At 43.4% G+C, this 19,787-nt stretch overlaps 1 protein-coding gene across 1 annotated transcript in view; it reads left to right on the top strand.

Annotated features, from left to right (window-relative positions):
• The window catches only part of PSMB7 (proteasome 20S subunit beta 7), a 58,181-nt gene that overhangs the window by 837 nt on the left and 37,557 nt on the right, over window positions 1–19,787 (top strand). Inside the window, exons 3-5 of the mRNA XM_084797957.1 lie at window positions 794–891; window positions 3,001–3,141; window positions 10,321–10,436. Of these exons, the coding sequence (XP_084654083.1) occupies window positions 794–891; window positions 3,001–3,141; window positions 10,321–10,436 (355 nt within the window). The remainder of the gene's footprint in view (window positions 1–793; window positions 892–3,000; window positions 3,142–10,320; window positions 10,437–19,787) is intronic.

The following is a 19,787-nucleotide window of genomic DNA, read 5'->3' as shown; positions in this document are numbered from 1 at the left end:
CTGATGTAATGGGAAAGCACAGAATTTGAGATCAGTGGGTTTGTCTAGGTGTTAAATGTATTGATGTTACTTGCAATTTTAGGCAGTTCAGCCTCCCCCCCCCCCCCCCCGTTTGAGACAGGGTCTCATTATGTAGCCCTCGCTGTCTAGGAGCGTACCATGTAGATCAGGCTGCTTTAAACTCACAGAGATGCACCTGCTTCTGCTTTCTGAGGGCTGGGATTAAGAGATTGAAAGCACATGCCACTAGGCTGTTCATCAGCTTTCTTCACAGAGTTAAACCTCCACCCATCAAAAGGAGGTAAATTCTGAATTAAACTGTAACGATCATAAGGGCTGGTGGTTAATGTTGTTATGGGTGAAGAAAGACACGTTTCAGACACTAATAGACAGAGGTTACTGTTCAGTGGGACAAGTGCTGAGGTCAGAGAGCAGCTTGGTGGAGGCCGTTGATCCCTTCACGTGGGCTCTTCTGATGCAAGTCAGTTTTACTTGCTCAACAACCTTGCTGGCCCAGAGGAGGCTATTTTAACGGAATGATTGTAGGTCTTCATTCCACTTTTTTTCTTCCCAGTTTACATCTGTGCTTTGAAAGGACCTCACTGAATCCCTGAGCCTTGTTTGCAAATGGAAATCAGGATGTCCTGAAAGTGTAGGACAGTAGCTTCGGTAGGGATTTTGGCAGGGGATGTGGAACTAGGGGAGCAGAGAACAGCCAACATTGTTTTTCTTAATACCTTACGGATATAAAAATGCTGAAAACCTCTTTTTTGTTGTTGTTTTTGCTTCATAGGATGGCATAGTTCTTGGAGCAGACACAAGAGCGACTGAAGGGATGGTTGTTGCTGACAAAAACTGTTCAAAAATTCACTTCATATCTCCTAATATTTAGTAAGTATGGATGAACTTGAACTACTGTGACATTTTGTAGCATGTCAGGACTAAACATTGACCATTAACCACCATTGTCCCTGCAACCTGTTTGCTTTTCAGACTGGGTTTTCTAACTCTGTTAGAGTGTTCTGGGCTAGCTGGTGGAGTGCTTAGGTAGCATGCAGAGTGCTGGGTCCTGTCATCAGTCCTGCAGCGGTGGGGGTGGGGTGGGGGCAGGTGGTGATGAAGCTGTGATTATAGCATTGGGGAGGTGGAAGCAAGAGGATCAGGAGTTCGAGGTCATCCTTGGCTACACAGTGAGTTTGAGGCTAATCTAGGATAAATGAGACTATGTCAAATAACTAGCTCAAACAAGCTCAAAACATAGCTTGTCACCTGTGCTCCTCATGGTCAAGTCCTCCTGTTGCTTCAGTCTGGTTTAGTCTGGTTCCGCCTCCTGTGTGCCTCTTGAATCCATTCCCTCTTATTTCCCCTCTGCCGTGACCTTTATTTGAGTGGTTTTTTTCCTCAGTTGGACAGTTGCGGTTATTTGACATGTCTGCCTCTTTTGATTTTTTGACTAATGTTTACTCTCCTGCCACGCCTTTGTAAAACACAGAGCTGATCATGCCCCTTTCCTCTTTTAAGGCTTTTCCAGAGACTTGGTGTCTCTACGTTATTTTCTGGGTAAAATTAAAACTCTGCTGTGGTGTTTGAGGCCTTGCACTACTCTGCAGGCAGCTTATGTTGCAGTTTCTTTCTCTCATGGTCTTACTCCTTTTTCTTTTAGCGACAGATGTTTCTCCTCTGCTCATTCTAGTAGTTGTGGTTAAAAACACCATTCCCAGGGCTAAGAGAGAAGTGAAGAGCACTAGTTGCTCAGTCGTGCGGACCAGAGTCTTGACCCCAGTACTCATGTCAGGCTGTCACAAACACCTGTGACTCTAGTGCCAAGGGCCCCAACAGCCTGTTGGGGATGTCTGAGCGCACTCACACAGGTGTGTGCTGACTTTCACAGACACACGTGCATAGACAGACATAAATAAGAGTTAAACAAAACACCTTTTCTCTTTTTTACTTTCAGACTGTTTCTGTTCTTCCAAACCCAGATCATAAGAACCTTGCCTTTAAAATCAGAATTGATTGCTCTCAGGGCTGGTGAGGTGGCTCAGCAGGTTAGGGTGGTTGCCATCAAGCCTGACCACCTGACTTGGATTCTCAGAAGCTACATAGTGCAAGGACAGAACCAAAGTCTGAAAGACGTTCTCCCACCTCCACATGCTTACATGGCACAAGCGTGTTTCTCCCCCTCAGTGTAAAGATGAAAGAGAATTAACTGTGCTCCTCCAACCTCCCATGGCCTGTTGTGCCTGTGTTATTTTGTCATATTTTATAATGTTCTTTTTCCATTTCCTTTACTCAGTTCTGAAATAATAAATTGAGACTACTGTCTAGTGTCAATATTGAATTGCTTTGCTCCTTTTTCTTTTTTTCTTCGACACAGGGTTTCTCTGTGTAACCTAGGCCATCTCAGACTTGCTTTGTAGACCAGGCCGGCCTTGAACTCACAACGATCTGCCTCCTAAGTGCTGGGATTAGTGCGCCACCACGCCTAGCTTGCTTTGCTCTTTTTTTTTTTTTTTAAAATAAGTTATTTATTTTTATTTCATGTGCATTTTGTGTTTTGCCGGCATGTATGTCTGTGTGCAGATGTCAGATCTTGGAGTTACAGACAGTTGTGAACTGCCCTGTGGGTGCTGGGAATTGAGCTTTGGTCCATCCTCTGGAAGAGCAATCAGTGCTCTCAACTGCTGAGCCATCTTTCCAGCCCCTGCCTTGTTCTTTTATACAATTTGAATGTACTTGTAACAGGACTAAAACATACACTCTGGCTGGGGCAGAAAAGTAGATGATTTGAAATGACCCATTGCACCATAGAGAATATATTTTCATATAGTTAGATGTGTGTCCTCAATTTTCTGTGTAAGATTGCTTAAGCAGAAATTGCATGGCAGACTCCTCAGAGCACCTTTCATAGACTTGAGCTCTGTGGAGTTCGTCAGGCTCCACTTGTAGTTGGGCCTCCTGGTGACTGCATGCCAGCCAAGGGTCTGTGGTGTTTTTCAGTTGCTGTGGTGCTGGGACAGCTGCAGACACAGACATGACAACCCAGCTTATTTCATCCAACTTGGAGCTCCATTCTCTCACCACTGGCCGCCTTCCGAGAGTTGTGACAGCTAATCGGATGTTGAAGCAGATGCTTTTCAGGTAAGGTTCCAAGGTGTGGATTCTGTAGTATCTTTTGTTTGTTTTTGTTTTTGTTTTTTTATCTTAGATTTTTAGCACAAAGAAGCCTGGAAACTAGAGAAAAAAAAATCGGAAGACATTTTGTTCTAGAAATCAATTAGAAAGCCACTTTTAATTTTAGAGCATTTGATAATAAAATGGATTGTATGGTCTGTTGTATCTTATGGTGATGATTTGCAAATAGAGGATTGGCTTGTGGCCAGTAGAGTGGTTTCTTGAAGTATAGAGATATCACTGGGTAAGATAGCTTTTGCTCACAGTGAAACAGTGCCTTGAGTTGTCTTGTAAAGTCTATCCATTTCCCCAGCATTTAAACATAACTGGTTTGTTTTTTCTTTCCCCCCCTTTTTTTTTTTTTAGCAGCAAAGTAACAATACGGTGAGAAGTGACTTGTAGTCATGTGTGCGTGGGTAAAATGGGTAAAATAATACTGATTGTTAACCAGCCTTCCTCTCTTGGCCTTGTAGATCCTTGCTAAAGCGCTCTGCACTGTCTCATGTTTTCCTTAAACCTTGAGTTAAGAGCTATTACTGTGTCCTGTTTCAAGTAAGCAGGCTGAAGCCATGCAGTGGGAGGCACACCTTTAATTTTAGCACTTGGGAGCCAGAGGCAAGTGGATCTCTGAGTTGGAGGCCAGCCTGGTCTACAGAGCGAGTTCACAGATAGCCAGTAAACCCCATCTCAGAGAAAGCCTATCTCAAAAAGTCCAGATGACCTGCACACGCACGCAGGTTGAGTTTTACCTAAGATATAGTAATTCTCCTGGTCTGAACTTCATTCTCTGCTGACTCCCACACACAGCTCATATGAGTTTTGTTTCTTTTCCCTATTAATACTCCTATTATTACTTTATATTTGTGTAGGTTTTGGTATTTTAAAATCTTGTTCTTTTTGTTTGTTTGTTTGGCTTTTCCAAAACTGGGGTTCTCTATATAGTCCTGGCTGTCCTGGACGCACTTTGTTGGCCAGGCTGGCCTCAAACTCACAGAGACCTGCCTCTGCCACCTGCAGTGCTGGGGTTACAAGTGTGCACCACTGTGCCTGGCTGAATATTTTAAAATCTTAAGTTGGCTTTCTCATGCTCTACACAGATGGGACGCAGTATTTTTCTAGTTTGCTTTCCTGTTGCTGTGATAAAATGCCCTTACTGAAAGCAACTTGGGAAGGAAAGGGCTTACTTCATCTTACAGGTTACAGTCTATCTTCTAGGGAAACCAAGGCAAGAACTCAGGTCAGGAGCCTGAAATAGAAACAACAGAAGAACATTGCTTACTGGCTTGTTCCCGCTGACTTCCTTGGCTAGTTTTTGTTGTTTTTTTTTTTTTCTTCCAGATAGGGTTTCTCTGTGTAACCTCCTGGAACTTGCTCTGTGGACCAGGCCGGCCTCAAACTCAGAGATGCACCTGCCTTTGCCACCCAAGTCCTGGGATTAAAGGGGTACAACATTTATTCTATTTATTTAATGGTTCAGAACCCTGTACCCAGGAATAGTACTGCCAGTAGTGGGCTGGGCCCTTAGTAATAAAAAAGAGTGCCCTTAGGCCAATCTAATAGGAGCAGTTCTTCCTTACAGGTGTGTAAGAGAGAACCCCCAAGATCAGCCCTCACAAGTTCTATTACAGTGGAAATAGTGCACACATTTCTCTCTGGGATCTGCCTTACCTTTAGTGCATTCATTCTTTGCTTATATGAGGAGTGAACATCAGCTACCTGTCCTGTGAATGTCATGAGATCATTGGCCTGAAGAGGCTTAAATAGGTTACATGGCATTTAAAACAAAATAGAGGCCAATAATTATAAATTGGGAGATTTAAATTAAAATTGTCCTGTCTTCCCCCTACCCCCCCAACCCCGCAATTGGAATGAAGGTAGGATAATGTGGCAGGGACTTTCAGGGATTTTGTGACCAGTGTCACCTTTGACATAGGAATATGTTTGTCATATCCTGTACTAGTTTGCTGCCTTGTCCTCTGGCTTCCCTGAAAATTTGAGGTCCTCATAGGATAGTTGTACATTCTCTGCTGCCTAGTGATGCAGTTCCCACTCCACAGAGGAGAGAACCTACGCCAGAGCCATAATCCCTCCACTGCTACTCAGCCTGTGCTGTATGAAGCCACCTGCTCATGCAGGGGAATTACTGCTACCAAATAATAATCCAGTCACAGCATGAGACCAACTGATCATCTGTGACACTGATCCAAAAATATAATTAGTTTGAAATGTAAAGCTCCCCCTGGTGGATCATGTGGCCTACTACACACAAAACAATTTTTACACTTGTTATTTAAGGCATTTCTCAAATCAATTTAGCAAATATTTAATTTCTCTAATATGGTTTAAAAGGTCTATAGTTTCTCTTTTTCTCTCCAGTGCTGCTGCTGCTGTTGCTGCTGCTGCTGCTGCTGCTTCTTCTTTCTTCTTCTTCTTCTTCTTCTTCTTCTTCTTCTTCTTCTTCTTCTTCTTTTTTTGTCTTTGTTTTTGTTTTCTGAGACAGGGTTTCTCTGTTTAACAGCCCTGCCTGTCCTGGACTCACTTTGTAGACCAAGCTGGCCTCAAACGCAGAGATCTGCCTGTCTCTGCCTCCTGAGTGCTGGAATTGAAAGTGTGTGCCACCACGCCTGGCTCAGTGCTTCATTTGTATTTAGTACAGCTACAGAGTTGTTTTTTTTTTTTAAAGATTTATTTATTTATTATGTATGTAGTGTTTTTGCCTGCATATACAACTGCACTCCAGAAGAGGGCACTAGATCTCATTATAGATGATTGTGATCCACCATGTCGTTGCTGGGAATTGAACTCAGGACCATTTGGAAGAACAGCCAGTGCTCTTAACCTCTGAGCCGTCTCTCCAGTCCCAGAGGTTCTTTACTTGCTTGCTTTGTGAGACAGGGGCTGACTATTTGTCTGGTTGTCCTGAAACCTGTGTAGACTAGGCTGGCCTTGAACTTACAGAGATCTACTGCCTCTGCCTCCCTAGTGCTGGCATTAAAGGGTTTGCACTGCTATGCCTGGCCAGAGTTACATTCTAATGTTTGAGAAGAAATATAAATTTAAAAATTTAAACCAAGGTAGCATTGTCCTTCATATCTGGTGACATTTTGGGTGAATTATGTAAAGTGAGAGTGGTGTAAGGGGAAAAAGCATTGCATTTGACTTTAGTGCTTTGGGTCAAGAACTACCAGCTATGATTTTATTGGGTCATGCTTTTTGGTCAGGGCGGATGTGGGGGTTGATTTTTTTGAGACAAGAGTTTTTCTGTAAAATTGTCCTGGTTGTCCTGGACTCTTTGTAGGCCAGGCTGGCCTCATCACAGAACTGCCTGCCTCTGCCTCCCAAGTGCTGGGATTAAAGGTACACATCACCCCCCCCCCCCCTTTTTAAAGTTTTATTTTTATTTATGCGTGTGTAAGCAGCCGTGCCTCTTCTAACCCCTACCTCTGCCCTAATACACACACTTCCATGGAGGCTGAAGGCGGGCATTGGATCCCTGGAGCTGGGTTACAGGTAGTTGTCAATCCCCTGAATGTGGATATTGAGAACTGAGCTTAGGCCCTCTGGAGCATCAAGTCCTCCTAACTTAAGACATTTCTCCAGCCCCATCTTACACTTTTTAAAAATTATTAATTTATCATATGTACACAATATTTTGCCTACATGTACACCAGAAGAGGACACCAGATCTCATTATAGGTGGTTGTAAGCCACCATGTGGTTGCTGGGAATTGAACTCAGTACCTTTGGAAGAGCAGCCAGTGCTCCTAACCTCTGAGCCATCTTTCCAGCACCCCCACCCTCCTTTTTGTTTTTTGTTTTTGTTTTCAAGACAGGGTTTCTCTGTGTAGCCCTGGCTGTCCTAGACTTGCTTTGTAGACCAGGCTGGTCTTGAACTCACAGTGATCCGCCTGCTTCTGCCTCCTGAGTGCTGGATTACAGGCATGCGCCACCACGCCCAGCTCCCATTTTACAGTTTTTAAGTATAGGTTTTTTCCTTAGAAAATGCCGGTGGGGGCTGGAGAGAGGCTCAGAGGTTAAGAGCACCGACTGTTCTTCCAAAGGTCCTGAGTTCAATTCCCAACAACCACATGGTAGCTCACAACCATATATAATGAGATCTGGTGCCCTCTTCTGGCATGAGGACAGAATACTGTATACATAATAAATTAATCTTTAAAAAAAAAAAAGTGCCATGACTTATGGGGAGAAAAAAATAAAGAAAAAGGGCTGACTAGCTGCCTTAGCAGGTAAACGCACCTGCTGCCAAGCCTGAACAATTGAGTTTGACAGTGCCAGAACCCACAATGTGGAGGAGAGAACAAACTTCTGCTCTAAGTTGTCCACTTACTGACCTCCACATGTGCTGTGTGGTGCTCATACCCAACACAGTAAGTGAATGTAATACTTTGAAAAATAAAAAGCAAAACTGATTACAGTGCCTTCAGTAGGACCTAAAGGTTTTTTACTTGAACTTTTTTCAGATTTTTATGCCTTACCTGCAGCTTCATGTTAATGCATTAACAGGAATGGCATGCTAGGACATGCACTGCTTTGTAGCTTGCCCTCTCTACATGCTATACTGTTTAGTAGAGAGCCCAAGGAGGAGTTCTAGAGACCTAGCACCATGTGAAACAAGAAAATGCTCAAGTGTGCACCCTTGTCAGAGGGGAAGACTGAATTTTATTTAGTAAATTTTCAAAGAGGTCTGACCCACAGAAGTTTTAATACCAACTATCAGTATATTAGCAATATATATAAAACTATATTAATATATACTTACATTGATTATAAAGTATATAATTATTTTAGTGTTGTTAATCTTGTGTTTTGGTAATCAGTTTCTGAAGACTAATGATATTGCCCATTTGAAGATATTTTCATGAATATTTGGGTGATAGCATAATTAATTCCTCAGGCTGTATTCTAGAGTGAATTCTTTGGCTTCAAAGAATTCAGTGATCCATAAAGGCAGATTTAGTCTTTGTTACACATTGTCAGAACCAGAAGATTGTACTAAATCTGTAGCACAAGAAAAGGTATGGTTTTTAATGATTGTTGTATTCTGTTGTGTATTCGGCCATTTCTCTAGCTTCTTTTCTATCACTGTCAGTGCTGTGATAAACACATTTCTGTATATTTCTCTGACTGTATTCTTGGGTTGGAGTCACAGAAGTAGGACTTCTGGGTGATGGCTTTTGTGAGGTTTCAGTGCTGGAGCGCCAACCCAGGCCTTGCTGGCAAACACTCTGCTACTGAACTTACCCCAGCCCTCTGACTCAGATCTTACTGATATCAGTCATCTGTCTAAAACATTTTAGAGGCTTCGAAGGCATGCACCAGGCACTGTCGCCTGGGAGGAGTTGCCCTCCTCAGCAGGCAGTGGGATAGGCTCACCACTGGTGGGGGCAGCGCATCCAGCCTTTCTAGCTTGTCTCAGACTCAAGTCTTGACCCGGCTGCTAACAGGCTTTGGACTGGATGCTTCCACCATGAGGGCCTCTGTTCCCTCGACAGGCTGCTATTTCTTATAAAATAAATAAAGATTTTAAAAAGTGTGTGTGTGTGTTTGTGTGTGTGTGTGTGTGTGTGTGTGTGTGTGTGTGTGTGTGTGTGTGTGTTACGTATATTCAGGTACAAGCACCCCATGGAGGTCTGTTTGGAGCCAGAGTTACAGGCAGTGATGAACCTCTTAATGTGAGTGTTGGGAACTAAACTAGGGTTCTCTGCAAGAGCAGTCCACACTCTAAACCATTGAGCCGTCTCTCCACCCTCCTTAAAACATTTAAAATACTTTAAATAAAGTGTGTGTGGGGGGAGGTGTCGGTGGGTGGTACACATATGGAGGAGGTACACATATTTATTTATTTATATTTGGTTTTTCGAGACAGGGTTTCTTTGTGTCCAGGCTTTCCTGGACTGGCATTTGTATCCCAGGCTGGCCTTGAACTCACAGAGATCCACCTGCCTCTGCCTCCCAATTGCTGGGGTTAAAGGCGTTTGCCACCACGCTCGCCTCAGAGGACAGCTTTCAGGAGCTGGTTTTCCCCTTCCAACACGTGGGTCTTGGGGATTGTGCCTCAGATCATCAGGCTTGGCAGTAAGTACCCTTATCTGCTGAGCCATCTCTGGCCTCTTCATGCTGATCCTAAAATTCTTTCCTAGCCTTGAATTATTCACAGTAAAAATAGATTGTCAGCAGTTTGGCCTTGGGCCCCAGGAAGCCCAGGACTTCACAGTTGTGCTTCTGGACGTCATTAGCTCTTTCCAGTATCAACAGCAGCGTTGCTTACTTGCTCCTTATTTGTGTTTAGTGGCTGTATTCTACAGCAAGTCTAGCATGTGTGGTTTCATCTTTCCTGTCAAAGAGCTAATCTTTCCTAGTGGACACACCTTAAACCCAGCATGGTCATCAAGCACAGCAGTCAATCATCTTGGAGAAAAACTGAGCTAATACAGGGAAAGGGATCTGTAGAAATGATCACGAACTAGGTAAAGAGTTCAGCAAATGTCCCAAACCTGTGTGCGTCACTGCATGGAGGGAAGGTGGGTGGAAACATCTTCCTGTTTGTGTTCCTGTGGGTCAGCAGCAGCTTCATAGGCCAGTGATGGAGCTTTTCATGTCCCTGAAGGGTGGAACCATTTACTGTTTTACTCAGCATCTGTGATGACTGTGTGGTGGGTTTATTCCGAGGGAAAGGGTGTTGTGACAAGAGGCATTGTGTCTTGAGACTGCTTGCTAGAACAGCTGAATGGCTTGAGTTTCGCTGCTCCTCACAGTTAACTAATTTGAATTATCAGTCAGCGTCAGCCTCAGACACACTGAACAAGTTCTCTGTCTCTGTTTTAGTTTGTGTTTTTTGTTTGTTTTGTTTCTTCTTTCTTTACTAAAATGGGAATGGTAGTGCTTTTTAAAAGCTGGCTGTGTGGCTGAGCTGAAATGAGTCATGGGATACCACACATAGTTTACAGCCGATGATTGTCGATGTTCAGCTGATTTTAATTCCCTTCCCTGCCTGGTTCCTGTGTAAGCAGTAGCTCCTTAATGAAACATGGAAGGAAAACTCTCGGCTGGCTTCTGTAGCTTTTGTATAAGCTACAGTGATGCAGTCAGGACTCATTCTTTCCTTGTGTCTGTTTTGACCACCAGGTATCAAGGTTACATTGGTGCAGCCCTTGTTTTAGGGGGAGTAGATGTTACTGGACCTCATCTCTACAGCATCTATCCTCATGGATCAACTGACAAACTGCCTTACGTCACCATGGGTGAGTTATGTTTTTCTTGTTTCAGACTCAAAAATAAATTGGTCTTTTGAAGAGTTCCTGTTCCTCCCCACCCCCAAGATAGGGTTTCTCTGTGTAGCCTTGGCTATCCAGGACTCACTATGTAGACCAGGCTGTCTTCCAACTCACATTGATCTCCCTGCCTCTTCCTCACAAGTGCTGGGATTAAAGGCGTGCACCACCACACCCGGTTGTTCCCATCATTGTTAAGGGAGGAAACAGTGCCTGCTCTGGGTTGTTAACTTGAGACATAATATAGAAAAAGATGATGATGATGATGATGATGATGATGATGATGATTATTTTGGTTTTTTGAGACTAGGTTTTTCTGTAGCCCTGGCTATCCTGGAACTCACTCTGTAGACCAGGCTGGCCTCCTGAGTGCTGGGATTATAGCCCTGCACCACCAGGCCCTGCAAGACATTTAACATTTAACATGACACAAGCATCTTTAACATGGGAAACAAATAGTCTTCTCTTGCTTTTGAATTCTAGTGGCTTGTCACTGCTGACTTTGGAAAAAGTTGATTGAAGTAAGCTGTCAAGTGCCCAATTTGCTTGTGCTTTGCTCTGGCTTGCCATGGTCTTGTGCTTCTGTGAAACCTTTGAGTTCAGGAGAACAGGTTCATTAATGAGTTTGCAGAATATTTCTTCTCTCAGTCACTCATGACCACATTCACACAAGCTTTGAGATAAGTCTCTACTCACTCTGTAGCCCTGGGTGGAACTTGTTTGACCAGGTTGCCCTTGACCTCACAGAGATTCACCTGCCTCTGCTGCCTGAGTGCTGAGATTAAAGGCGTTTACTGCTGTGCCCAGCAGTAGTCTACACTGTTTGTTTTTGCTGTTATAAAGGACTGACTTAAGACTAACATCTGTGTTAGTATACAAGTAAGTTGTTAGCTTTGAGTTGTTTGTTCATCTGCCCACTTGTTCCTGCACTTGTTCCTGTTTGTTTGTTTAGGTTTTTATTTTATATGTTAGGCAGGGTCTCTATGTAGCCCTGGCTGTCCGGTAGCTTATTATGTGTAGGCCAGGATGGCCTCAAACCCACAAGAGCCTCAGCCTCCCCAGTGCCTACTCCCGGCCAGTTCCTCAACTATGCTTATTGAATGAGATGTTCTGAGGGTTTTTGTCCTTAAGATTCTTAGAGTACATGTCAGCAAAGATAGTAAGTGTAAGGCCAGTGGAATCCATGGGAGAAGGTCCCTTGTAAGTTGGTGTAAAGCATGGAAAGTTTGAATCTGGAAAGGGGTCTTTGACTCATTTGCCAGGTATTTATTTGGCAGCACTAGTGTTAGCACTGTGTTTGGTGCTGGCAACATAGTGCTCAGCACAGTGCCACCTCCTCGCCTGTTGCCTTGAGCAGGTGAGTACAAGCAAGAAGACATAGTAACAAAGAAGAGTAGGAGTATATGGTGTTTGAAGAGTCCTTTCTGAGCAAGTGACACTGAAACATTGCTTCATGAGGGTAGTGTGCATATGACAAGACCCTCCAGGGCCAAAGTATTTAGGGAGAGTTAAGTCTGTGTCACACACCTCCTCAAGACCTACCGCTGTTAGGGATGGTTTTGTTGTTTTCTACTTAAAAAATATTTCATGGAACATCTTCGTCTGTCCTTCTCTGTGACTTATCTGCCTGTAGAGGTGTAGAGACAGTACGTAGCTGAAGCCCTGCAGTCTACACAATCCTCTCCCATTGATTTGTCTTATTTTTCTTTTGTGGTGTTGGAGAGCAAAGCAGGACCTTGTGCACAAGGGAAGTGCTTTGTCACCGAGCTACACCTGCAGCCCTCTGTAAATTTGTTTAAGGATTTTGTCTCTCTGTGGTTCTAAGTGATATGGAGAATACTATTTCTGTAGCTGTTATTGATTGCTTTACCTAGCTGTGCTATGACTTACTGGTCATTCTCCTAGCGGTGAATGGTTTGCTTTTCTGTGTTTTACCAGTATATTGATTGGTTTGTACAAATATAAACTTGATTTAGATACATTCCTAGTATAAAGTTTCTGGGTTAGGATGTGTTCATGTCTCTGTCAGAATTCTTGCATAAGCAGTAGAACCACTGCATGATTTAAGGAAAAGAGATGTTTTGGTTTTGGGTTGTTGTTGTTGTTGTTTTGTTGTATAGCAGGTGGCTTCTAATGTACCTGGGAGGGCAAAAACTGGGTTTGGAGCCAAGAACAGTGGGGAAAAAAAAATCCTACTTCAGAACTGGGCTGTGGCAGGTGAGCATGGTAATCTTCTGTAGAGCTGTGACAGGGGTGACTGGACAGCCTCTGAGCTGATGCTGCAGTCCTTTGCACTGCCAGAGAGCTGTGTGGGAAAAGGGCGGGTGCTTCTGAGAGTGGAGCTCAGCTTGTTCATGTGAGGTGGATCTCCCAGACACAGGAAGGAAGTACAGTTGCTGGACAGGCAGCCCCCAGAAGTGACATGTGGCAGTACAGGGCCCATTTTACCTTTCAGGAGCCATTGTCAAATTGCCTTCCAAAAAGATGGCATTAGTTTATTCTCCCACCAACAGCACACAGAGATGTCTTTCTGGATCTTTTTGCCAGTTTGAGAAGGGAAAAAACCCAGGAAGAAGTTTGCTGCCTTACTCTGGCCACCAGGGAGGCTCTTAGGCCATGTGGTGATCAAGCTGAGGACAGAGTCTGACTTCACTGGAGGCGGGGCAGGAACAGGGCTGAGGTTGGTGGAGGGTTCTGTCTAGGGTTTCAGCAGAGGGCCAGAGGTGAGGCTAGATAGGGTCCAGATGCTGCAAGCCAAGGTGTTTTGGGGTTCCCAGTCCCAGACAGTTCTCTTCTAATAGGGTTAGATTTGCTGTGAGACATCAGTCTGACATCCAGGAGGCTAGGAACGGGAGGAAGCTGGCCTTCTGACCAGGCATGTGGAAGCCTGGCTCATTTCTAGCTCTTTTTATGTGTATATTCTGGACCTCTGGCAACAACCCCTTGTTCTTACCTGAACAGATTCTCACTGCCACCTCCTGGCATTGTCCCCCTTTTTTTTTTGTCTCTGTAAAAGTTCTGTGATCTCTGAATGGAATCTTGTCTTAAGAGCATGCCAGAATCTTGCTTTTGTAACTTGGTGCCAGTGAATGTATGGAACTTAGTAACCTCAGCTGCTGTTCACTGTGGACTAGAGGTTTGTAGTTCTAGAGCAGAGTTAGCATTGATTCTGTTCTCTGTATATGACTCTAGTTTAGTTGTAAGAAAATAGCATATAGCATAAAGCAGTGTTCATGTGATTGGTCCTTTTTTGTTTATTATTGAATCTAGTATTGTTTTAAAAATAAAGCATATTATGTAGTGTTTTTGCCACAGTCTGCTGGGTTCTGCTACATTATCTTCTGCTGAATTCCATATAAATGATTCTGTTATTGCTATTTTATTGATGAGAAACCCGAAGCTTAGGAAGATGTAGCAGTTTAGCTATTACTTGGTAAGTGGCAAAGCTGAGATTTGAACCTTTGACTTCCCTCTCAAGTAAGTCCCAGAACAGCATTGCTACTGTGATAGCGCTGTCTCACAGATGTTGTCTTATTAAGCTATTAAGCCTTGCTTCAGAGTAGTAAAAGTATTTGTCAAATTCCCAAAAGGTACTTATTTGCTCTTTGTGTTTTTGATTGCTCCATGTCTCAACTTGCATGTCAACATTAACCCAGGATGTGTTGAAACACCTTTATAGAGGCAAATAAAAAAATTTCAATTTTCTATAATTCTATGACATTAAAACAACATGTCTTTTATTTTTTGTTTCTTTCCAGTCCATGCCCATTGTGAAAAGGAGAGCTTTGCAGAAGCATACACATTCAGTTTCACAGTGCGTGGGCTTTGCTGCCTTCCTAACTGGCTTCCATTTCTGGGCTGGCTTGGCTTTGTGTCTTCATTCTCCTAATTCCCCTTCCTCTCCTTCCCATCCTGCTGAGGGTGTGAGGAGCTAGATGTTGAGGAAGAGGTCTAGAATTGCCAGGATTTGATGAGTTTTGTTTTAGTTCATGCTTTTTATTTTGGATGAGCAACAACCCAAACCTCAAATGATGGAGCAAATGGAGGGCCATCCTCAGTGTAATGCTCTCCTGGGCTGTGAGCAGTCCCCTTCTAGCGTAGCTTCAGTGCGAAAATGAATAGTTCATCCAGATTCTGTTTTATTTACACTGACTTTATTATGAGTAGAAGCTGAACATTGAAATAAAAGTGTTTTTTTTTCTTTTTTTCTTTTTTTTAGTTTTGTTGATTTGACAATAAGCACTGATAGCCACAACTCCTAAAAAGGGGTACCAAAAATTTGCCTACCCCTAGATTAGTATGGGCAGCCAGCCAGGTGCCTGAAGGCTACTCTTCTACATTGAATAGATGTCACCCATCCTGTTCCTCATTTGGCCAGCTGGCACAGGTGATCCGCCTGGTGCTGGTCTGGATGTCTCCTCTCTAAAGCCTGGTCTTTCAGCGGTTTACTGGGAAGAAGAGTACAGTGACCACCCTGTGGTCTGGCCCTGTCCCAAAGCATGCTGTCCACAGTGACAACAACACTCAGCTCTCTGCAGTAACACAGCTGTGGTGAGATGCTTCCCTGCTGCAGTACTTGACCTACAGCTGCCGAGAGTGAGGCTCCCAAAGGTTTCTCCATCTAACAAGGAAGTGTATAAGCTAGAAAAGGGAATCCTAAAATTTTTATATTCTGATTTCCCTTTTAGGAAATTAAATTTGGAAGAGACTACTGATATAAATTGTGGAAGCTGGATAAGAGTCTCTGACGTTTTTTAATTTAAATTAAGAAAGAGATAAGATTTTAGTCTTTTTTTTTTTTTTAAAGATAAAATGAAGGCTCTTAATTCTCAGATTAATTAACTTATTCTGTGAACTTGCCAGCTTTCCTTTATTAGGCAGACTGAAGTCATGTCAGTAGAAGCTTGGGGACCGTCTTTTTGTTAGGTTGGCAGTGTTCCTTGTAGCAGCATTGGCATGGTATATAAAATTTTTATTTTGTCTGCTTATCCACATAGAGAATTAGCGTGAATACATTTCAAGCATGACATTCCTGGAAATGAGGCCCTTGGACAATTTAGGAATACTAACTTAAGGAATAAGCATTGGTATGCATCATTAGGGAAGATGTGGGGTCACTCTGAGGGCCATTGAGGTAAAGTCTATCCAGATAAACTGGATACACAGTTTCCTAATTACTGGAATATACCTACCAAGTCCCAGTTACAGAGCCCTGAGCAGTTAAGAAGATGGGGACAGAGAGGCAGAAATAACTAGTGTTGTCTTACAAACACATTAATCCTAAAATTAAACTGGAGCATGGATAGTGCCTTGAACACTGTTCTATTGCTGTGAAGAGGTATCATGACCAAGGCAGTTCTTACAAAGGGAAGCATTTAACTGAGAACTTGTTGACAGTTTCAGAAGCTTAGTACATTATCATTTTGGGGAGCATGGCAGCATGCAGGCATGGTTCTGGAGAAGGAGCTGAGAGCTACATCCTGATTTGCAAGCAGAGAGGAGAAAGAGCCAACCTGGGACTGGCACAGGCTTTTGAAACCTCAAAGCCCACACCTAGTGACACACTTCCTCCACCAAGGCCACACCTGTTAAATCCTTCTAATCCTTCTCAGATAATTCCCCTCCTTGATGACTAAGCATGAGCCTGTAGGGGTCATTCTTATTCAAACGACCTTATAGAGAGAAGTTGAGGATCATCTTTTCTGCATTTTACATTAAAGCACACCTTTTGTATAGATATGTCTTCTCTCTCTCTCTCCACCTCTGCCTCCTCAGTGCTGGAGTGACAAATGAGTGCTACCACCCCTGTGGTGTCTCCCCATGACGTGAATTTGGAAGTTATCCTGTATTGGATCAGATTAGCATGCTTTGGGATGTTAAAATGTTTCTTCCATATTCATTTTCAGTTCCTAAATCAGGTATGGATTTAGCTGCAGCTGTACTTAGTTCTTTGGCTTTCTGGCTGCCTTCTCAGAAGACCGGTCTGTGGCCTTCCTCACTGAAACCTTTCTGGGAGTTCTTTTTGCTTCGTTGGGAGTCTTAGAAGCATATATTGCTATAGATTTTGCCTGTGCCCTGAGTCCTGTCAGTCAGAGGCAGCCGGAAGGATCTGTGCCAGTCCAGGAAACTTCGTTTTTTGTTTTGATTTGTTTTGTTTCGGTGCAGGCTGGCAGTGACCCTGAGGGGCTCTTTTAGGAAATGCTGAGGTGTAACTTAGAACCTTGGAAGAAGCCATGGAAATCCTGGCTTTAGGCCTAGCTCTGCTTGGACCTAACCTCTTGGAACCTGAGATGGGTTATTTTAAAAGTGAAGCTGAAGTGGTTTTCATGGTTGTGGTATGGTGTCTTTGTGAATGGAATTTGCCTTTTAATCTCAGGAAGGTCAAAGCCACACCTGCTAATCCTTCTAGGGTACTGAGATTATGTCTGGCTGAACACACCATGGGAAGCACTGTGCCTCCATGTGCTGCGCGCTCTGTGCTTTTTTTTGGGGGGGGGGGGTACTATCTTTTTTTAGAGCTATCTTTAGAGTCAGCGTATCTTTAAATCTTTAGTCCAGAATTCCCTGGCTTTCTATGAACCTTGAATTCTGCTGCAAAATGGTGGCTAGAAGCTGAATGTGTCCTAATACCACGAAAGCTGAGGTTGGAGGAGGCTAGTAGGGCTGCATTGTGTGGTCTAGACCAGACTGAGCTATATGAGACTGTCTCCAAAGGAAAACAGGAGTGGCTGAAGGGCCTGTCCCCTTGACAAGGGCTCCAGGATGCAGTGGGTGCCCTGGTGAAAACCCTTGCTGGGAAGCACATAGTGGTTGTTTGTGTAATGTTGCAGTCATTTTAGTGCCAACACATTTTCTATGCAATTCTGTGTGCTAAGATTTCTCTGGCACCTTTCCCAGCTTTGATTAGTAGAAGTAAGGTCCATTTTAGAAGATTTAAAATGTGTAACACATGGATTTTGAATCTTAAGATTTCTGTAGCTAAATGAAGTGCCAAAAACAAAACAGCTGGGAACTGGAAGTCCCTGGAAGTTAGATTCTGTTTCTGGCTTCCTGGTTGCTGCAAAGGTGGTACTAAGCCAATAGATGGTGCCCTTAGGTTAGAGATGAAAAAACTTTTCTTTGTAAAATTCATGATGTTACCTGGAACAGAACGTAATACGGCTAGCCTTTGCCAGTTCTTAACCTATTCTGACCAAAGTGGACTTTGTTCTTGGTTCTGTGGAGTAGAGAAAGGTGTTGGTAAAATAGTGAAGGTATTGAATTATTGTTATCTTCATTTTTTTCAGCTTTGACATTTTTCTCGTGAAATCTTTGAAGTTTGAGTTCAGTACTCAGTCTAGCCACAACCAAATAAAAGCCCTTGCCAGGAGTACTTTTAGGTCGGTTAAACAAAGTGTTCAGTTTTACGTTCTTTGCTTTAAATCCCACTTCAGAGAGACTGGGGTTAACTAATTCCTCTTTCCCTGCTCTTGTCTCAGAATTGGACCAGCTAAAAGCAAAGTGCCTTTGTACTCACAACCTAGTACTTGCTGGTCTTTTACTCTCTGATTTTAGGTCGGATATAGTAGGAAGTCATGTTATGCGTTTCTGGGTAGTTCATAGGATGAGGATGGTGACCCTCTTGAGCTAGGTCAGCTTCCCACTCTGCCGTCTCTAGCTGTGTAGCTTTGAGTAGGTTCCTTCACCTGTTTGTACATTGTTTCCATGTCTGAAAACAAGGTATTGATGAGTTGAATGAAATATATCCAACTGCCCAGTTTTTCAATTAGTAGGATTTCTAGTTTATTATTAAAATCAGGGATGCTTATAACTTGCTAAAACTGCTCTCTTTGTTCTTGAGGGTCCTGAGGGACATGGCAGCTTGAGAAAGACATGGAAAGCAGACTGACCTGCAGTACAGGAAATAGTTCTGAAATGGAGCTCAGAATAAAGGGTACCACAACCCTGGGTGTTCTGCCTTCCCTCTCCTGCTTCAGATGGGGGCTGGTGTCCTCAGCTTGAGGCCTGTGACCTCCTATTCTAGTCACTACCTGTGGGTGACCAAGAGGACAGACACAATTGTCACTCTCCATCTTGGCTCATAAGCATGGGGTCAGGTTGCACCTCTGGGTTTTTTGTGAGACAGGGTTTCTCTGTGTAGCCTTGGCTGTCCTGGACTCACTTTGTAGACCAGGCTGGCCTCGAACTCACAGCAATCCGCCTGCCTCTGTCTCCTAAGTGCTGGGATTAAAGGCTTATACCACTACGCCCGGCTGTGCACCACTGTTTTAAGAAAACATTTCTCTCCATACCTTGTGACATGTTACCAACATACATGAATAAGAAAACCTTCTACATTTTAAGCCTATATGCTCCCAGTTTTTAAGTTTTTCTTAGGAGTGTTTATGACCTGTCAGATCTGTGAGACTTGACAGTTGCAATTCTGAGGATAATCCCATTCCCTTCAAATGGTGTTTTGTTTTATTTTTAAATTTATTTATTTGTTTGTTTGTTTATTTTTGATTTTTCGAGACACGGCTTCTGTGTGTGTATCCCTGACTGTCCTGGACTCACTTTGTAGACCAGGCTGGCCTTGCACTCACAGGGAGTCACCTGCCTCTGCCTCCCAAGTGCTGGAATTAAAGGCGTTTGCCAGGCACCACGCCCAGCAGTCAAATGGTGTTTTAAGTATTTACTTACAATTACATGTAGAGAAGGAGTTGCATTGTTTGAGATACTAGTTTGTAAGTGGAAAATGTTGGGAATGTATGTATGTATATTTGTTTGTTTGTTATGTTTTTTTCCCCAGCATATAGACTGGGAGTATATTTCCAATAATTTATTGGGAATTAAAAGTAGACTCTGACATTGAAGTACATTCGTTGATGAAAAGGAAGCATTCTTCCCTCATGAGGGTTTAGATGTAATACTCAGTGCTTACTCAGGAGTGAAAACATCAAATTAAACTGTTTATGCTGACAAAGGACAAATCTCGATTTCAGCAAGCCATGCAAGATTGTCTGATTGCTTGCCCTGCCGCCCGCCTCCCTCTACAGCTTTTGGCCAAGGCCTATAATGAAATGCATGCATACAATTAAGCCTTTTCAATTCTGTGGCATAGTCTATCTGAGTCTGGAGAGGTGCTCCACTGCTCTCTAGTGGCTGAGTGCAGTCCCCTGGCACCAGCATTGCTTTATATTCATAAATCAGCTTTTCACATGCTGGCATTGTTGGCCCTCAGTGCAAGCACCAGTACCAGGAGACGAGGCCTTGTAGGCAGGAATGGAGTGAAAAATGACCTCCATCCATAGGTCTGTGGAAAGCACCAGATTTTCTGCTAGA

The sequence above is a fragment of the Acomys minous genome, assembly GCF_964271855.1.
Source record: "Acomys minous genome assembly, chromosome: 10".
NCBI lineage: Eukaryota > Metazoa > Chordata > Mammalia > Rodentia > Muridae > Acomys > Acomys minous.
The sequence above is the reverse complement of the archived record's forward strand: the minus strand, read 5'-3'. Positions and strand labels throughout refer to the sequence as shown.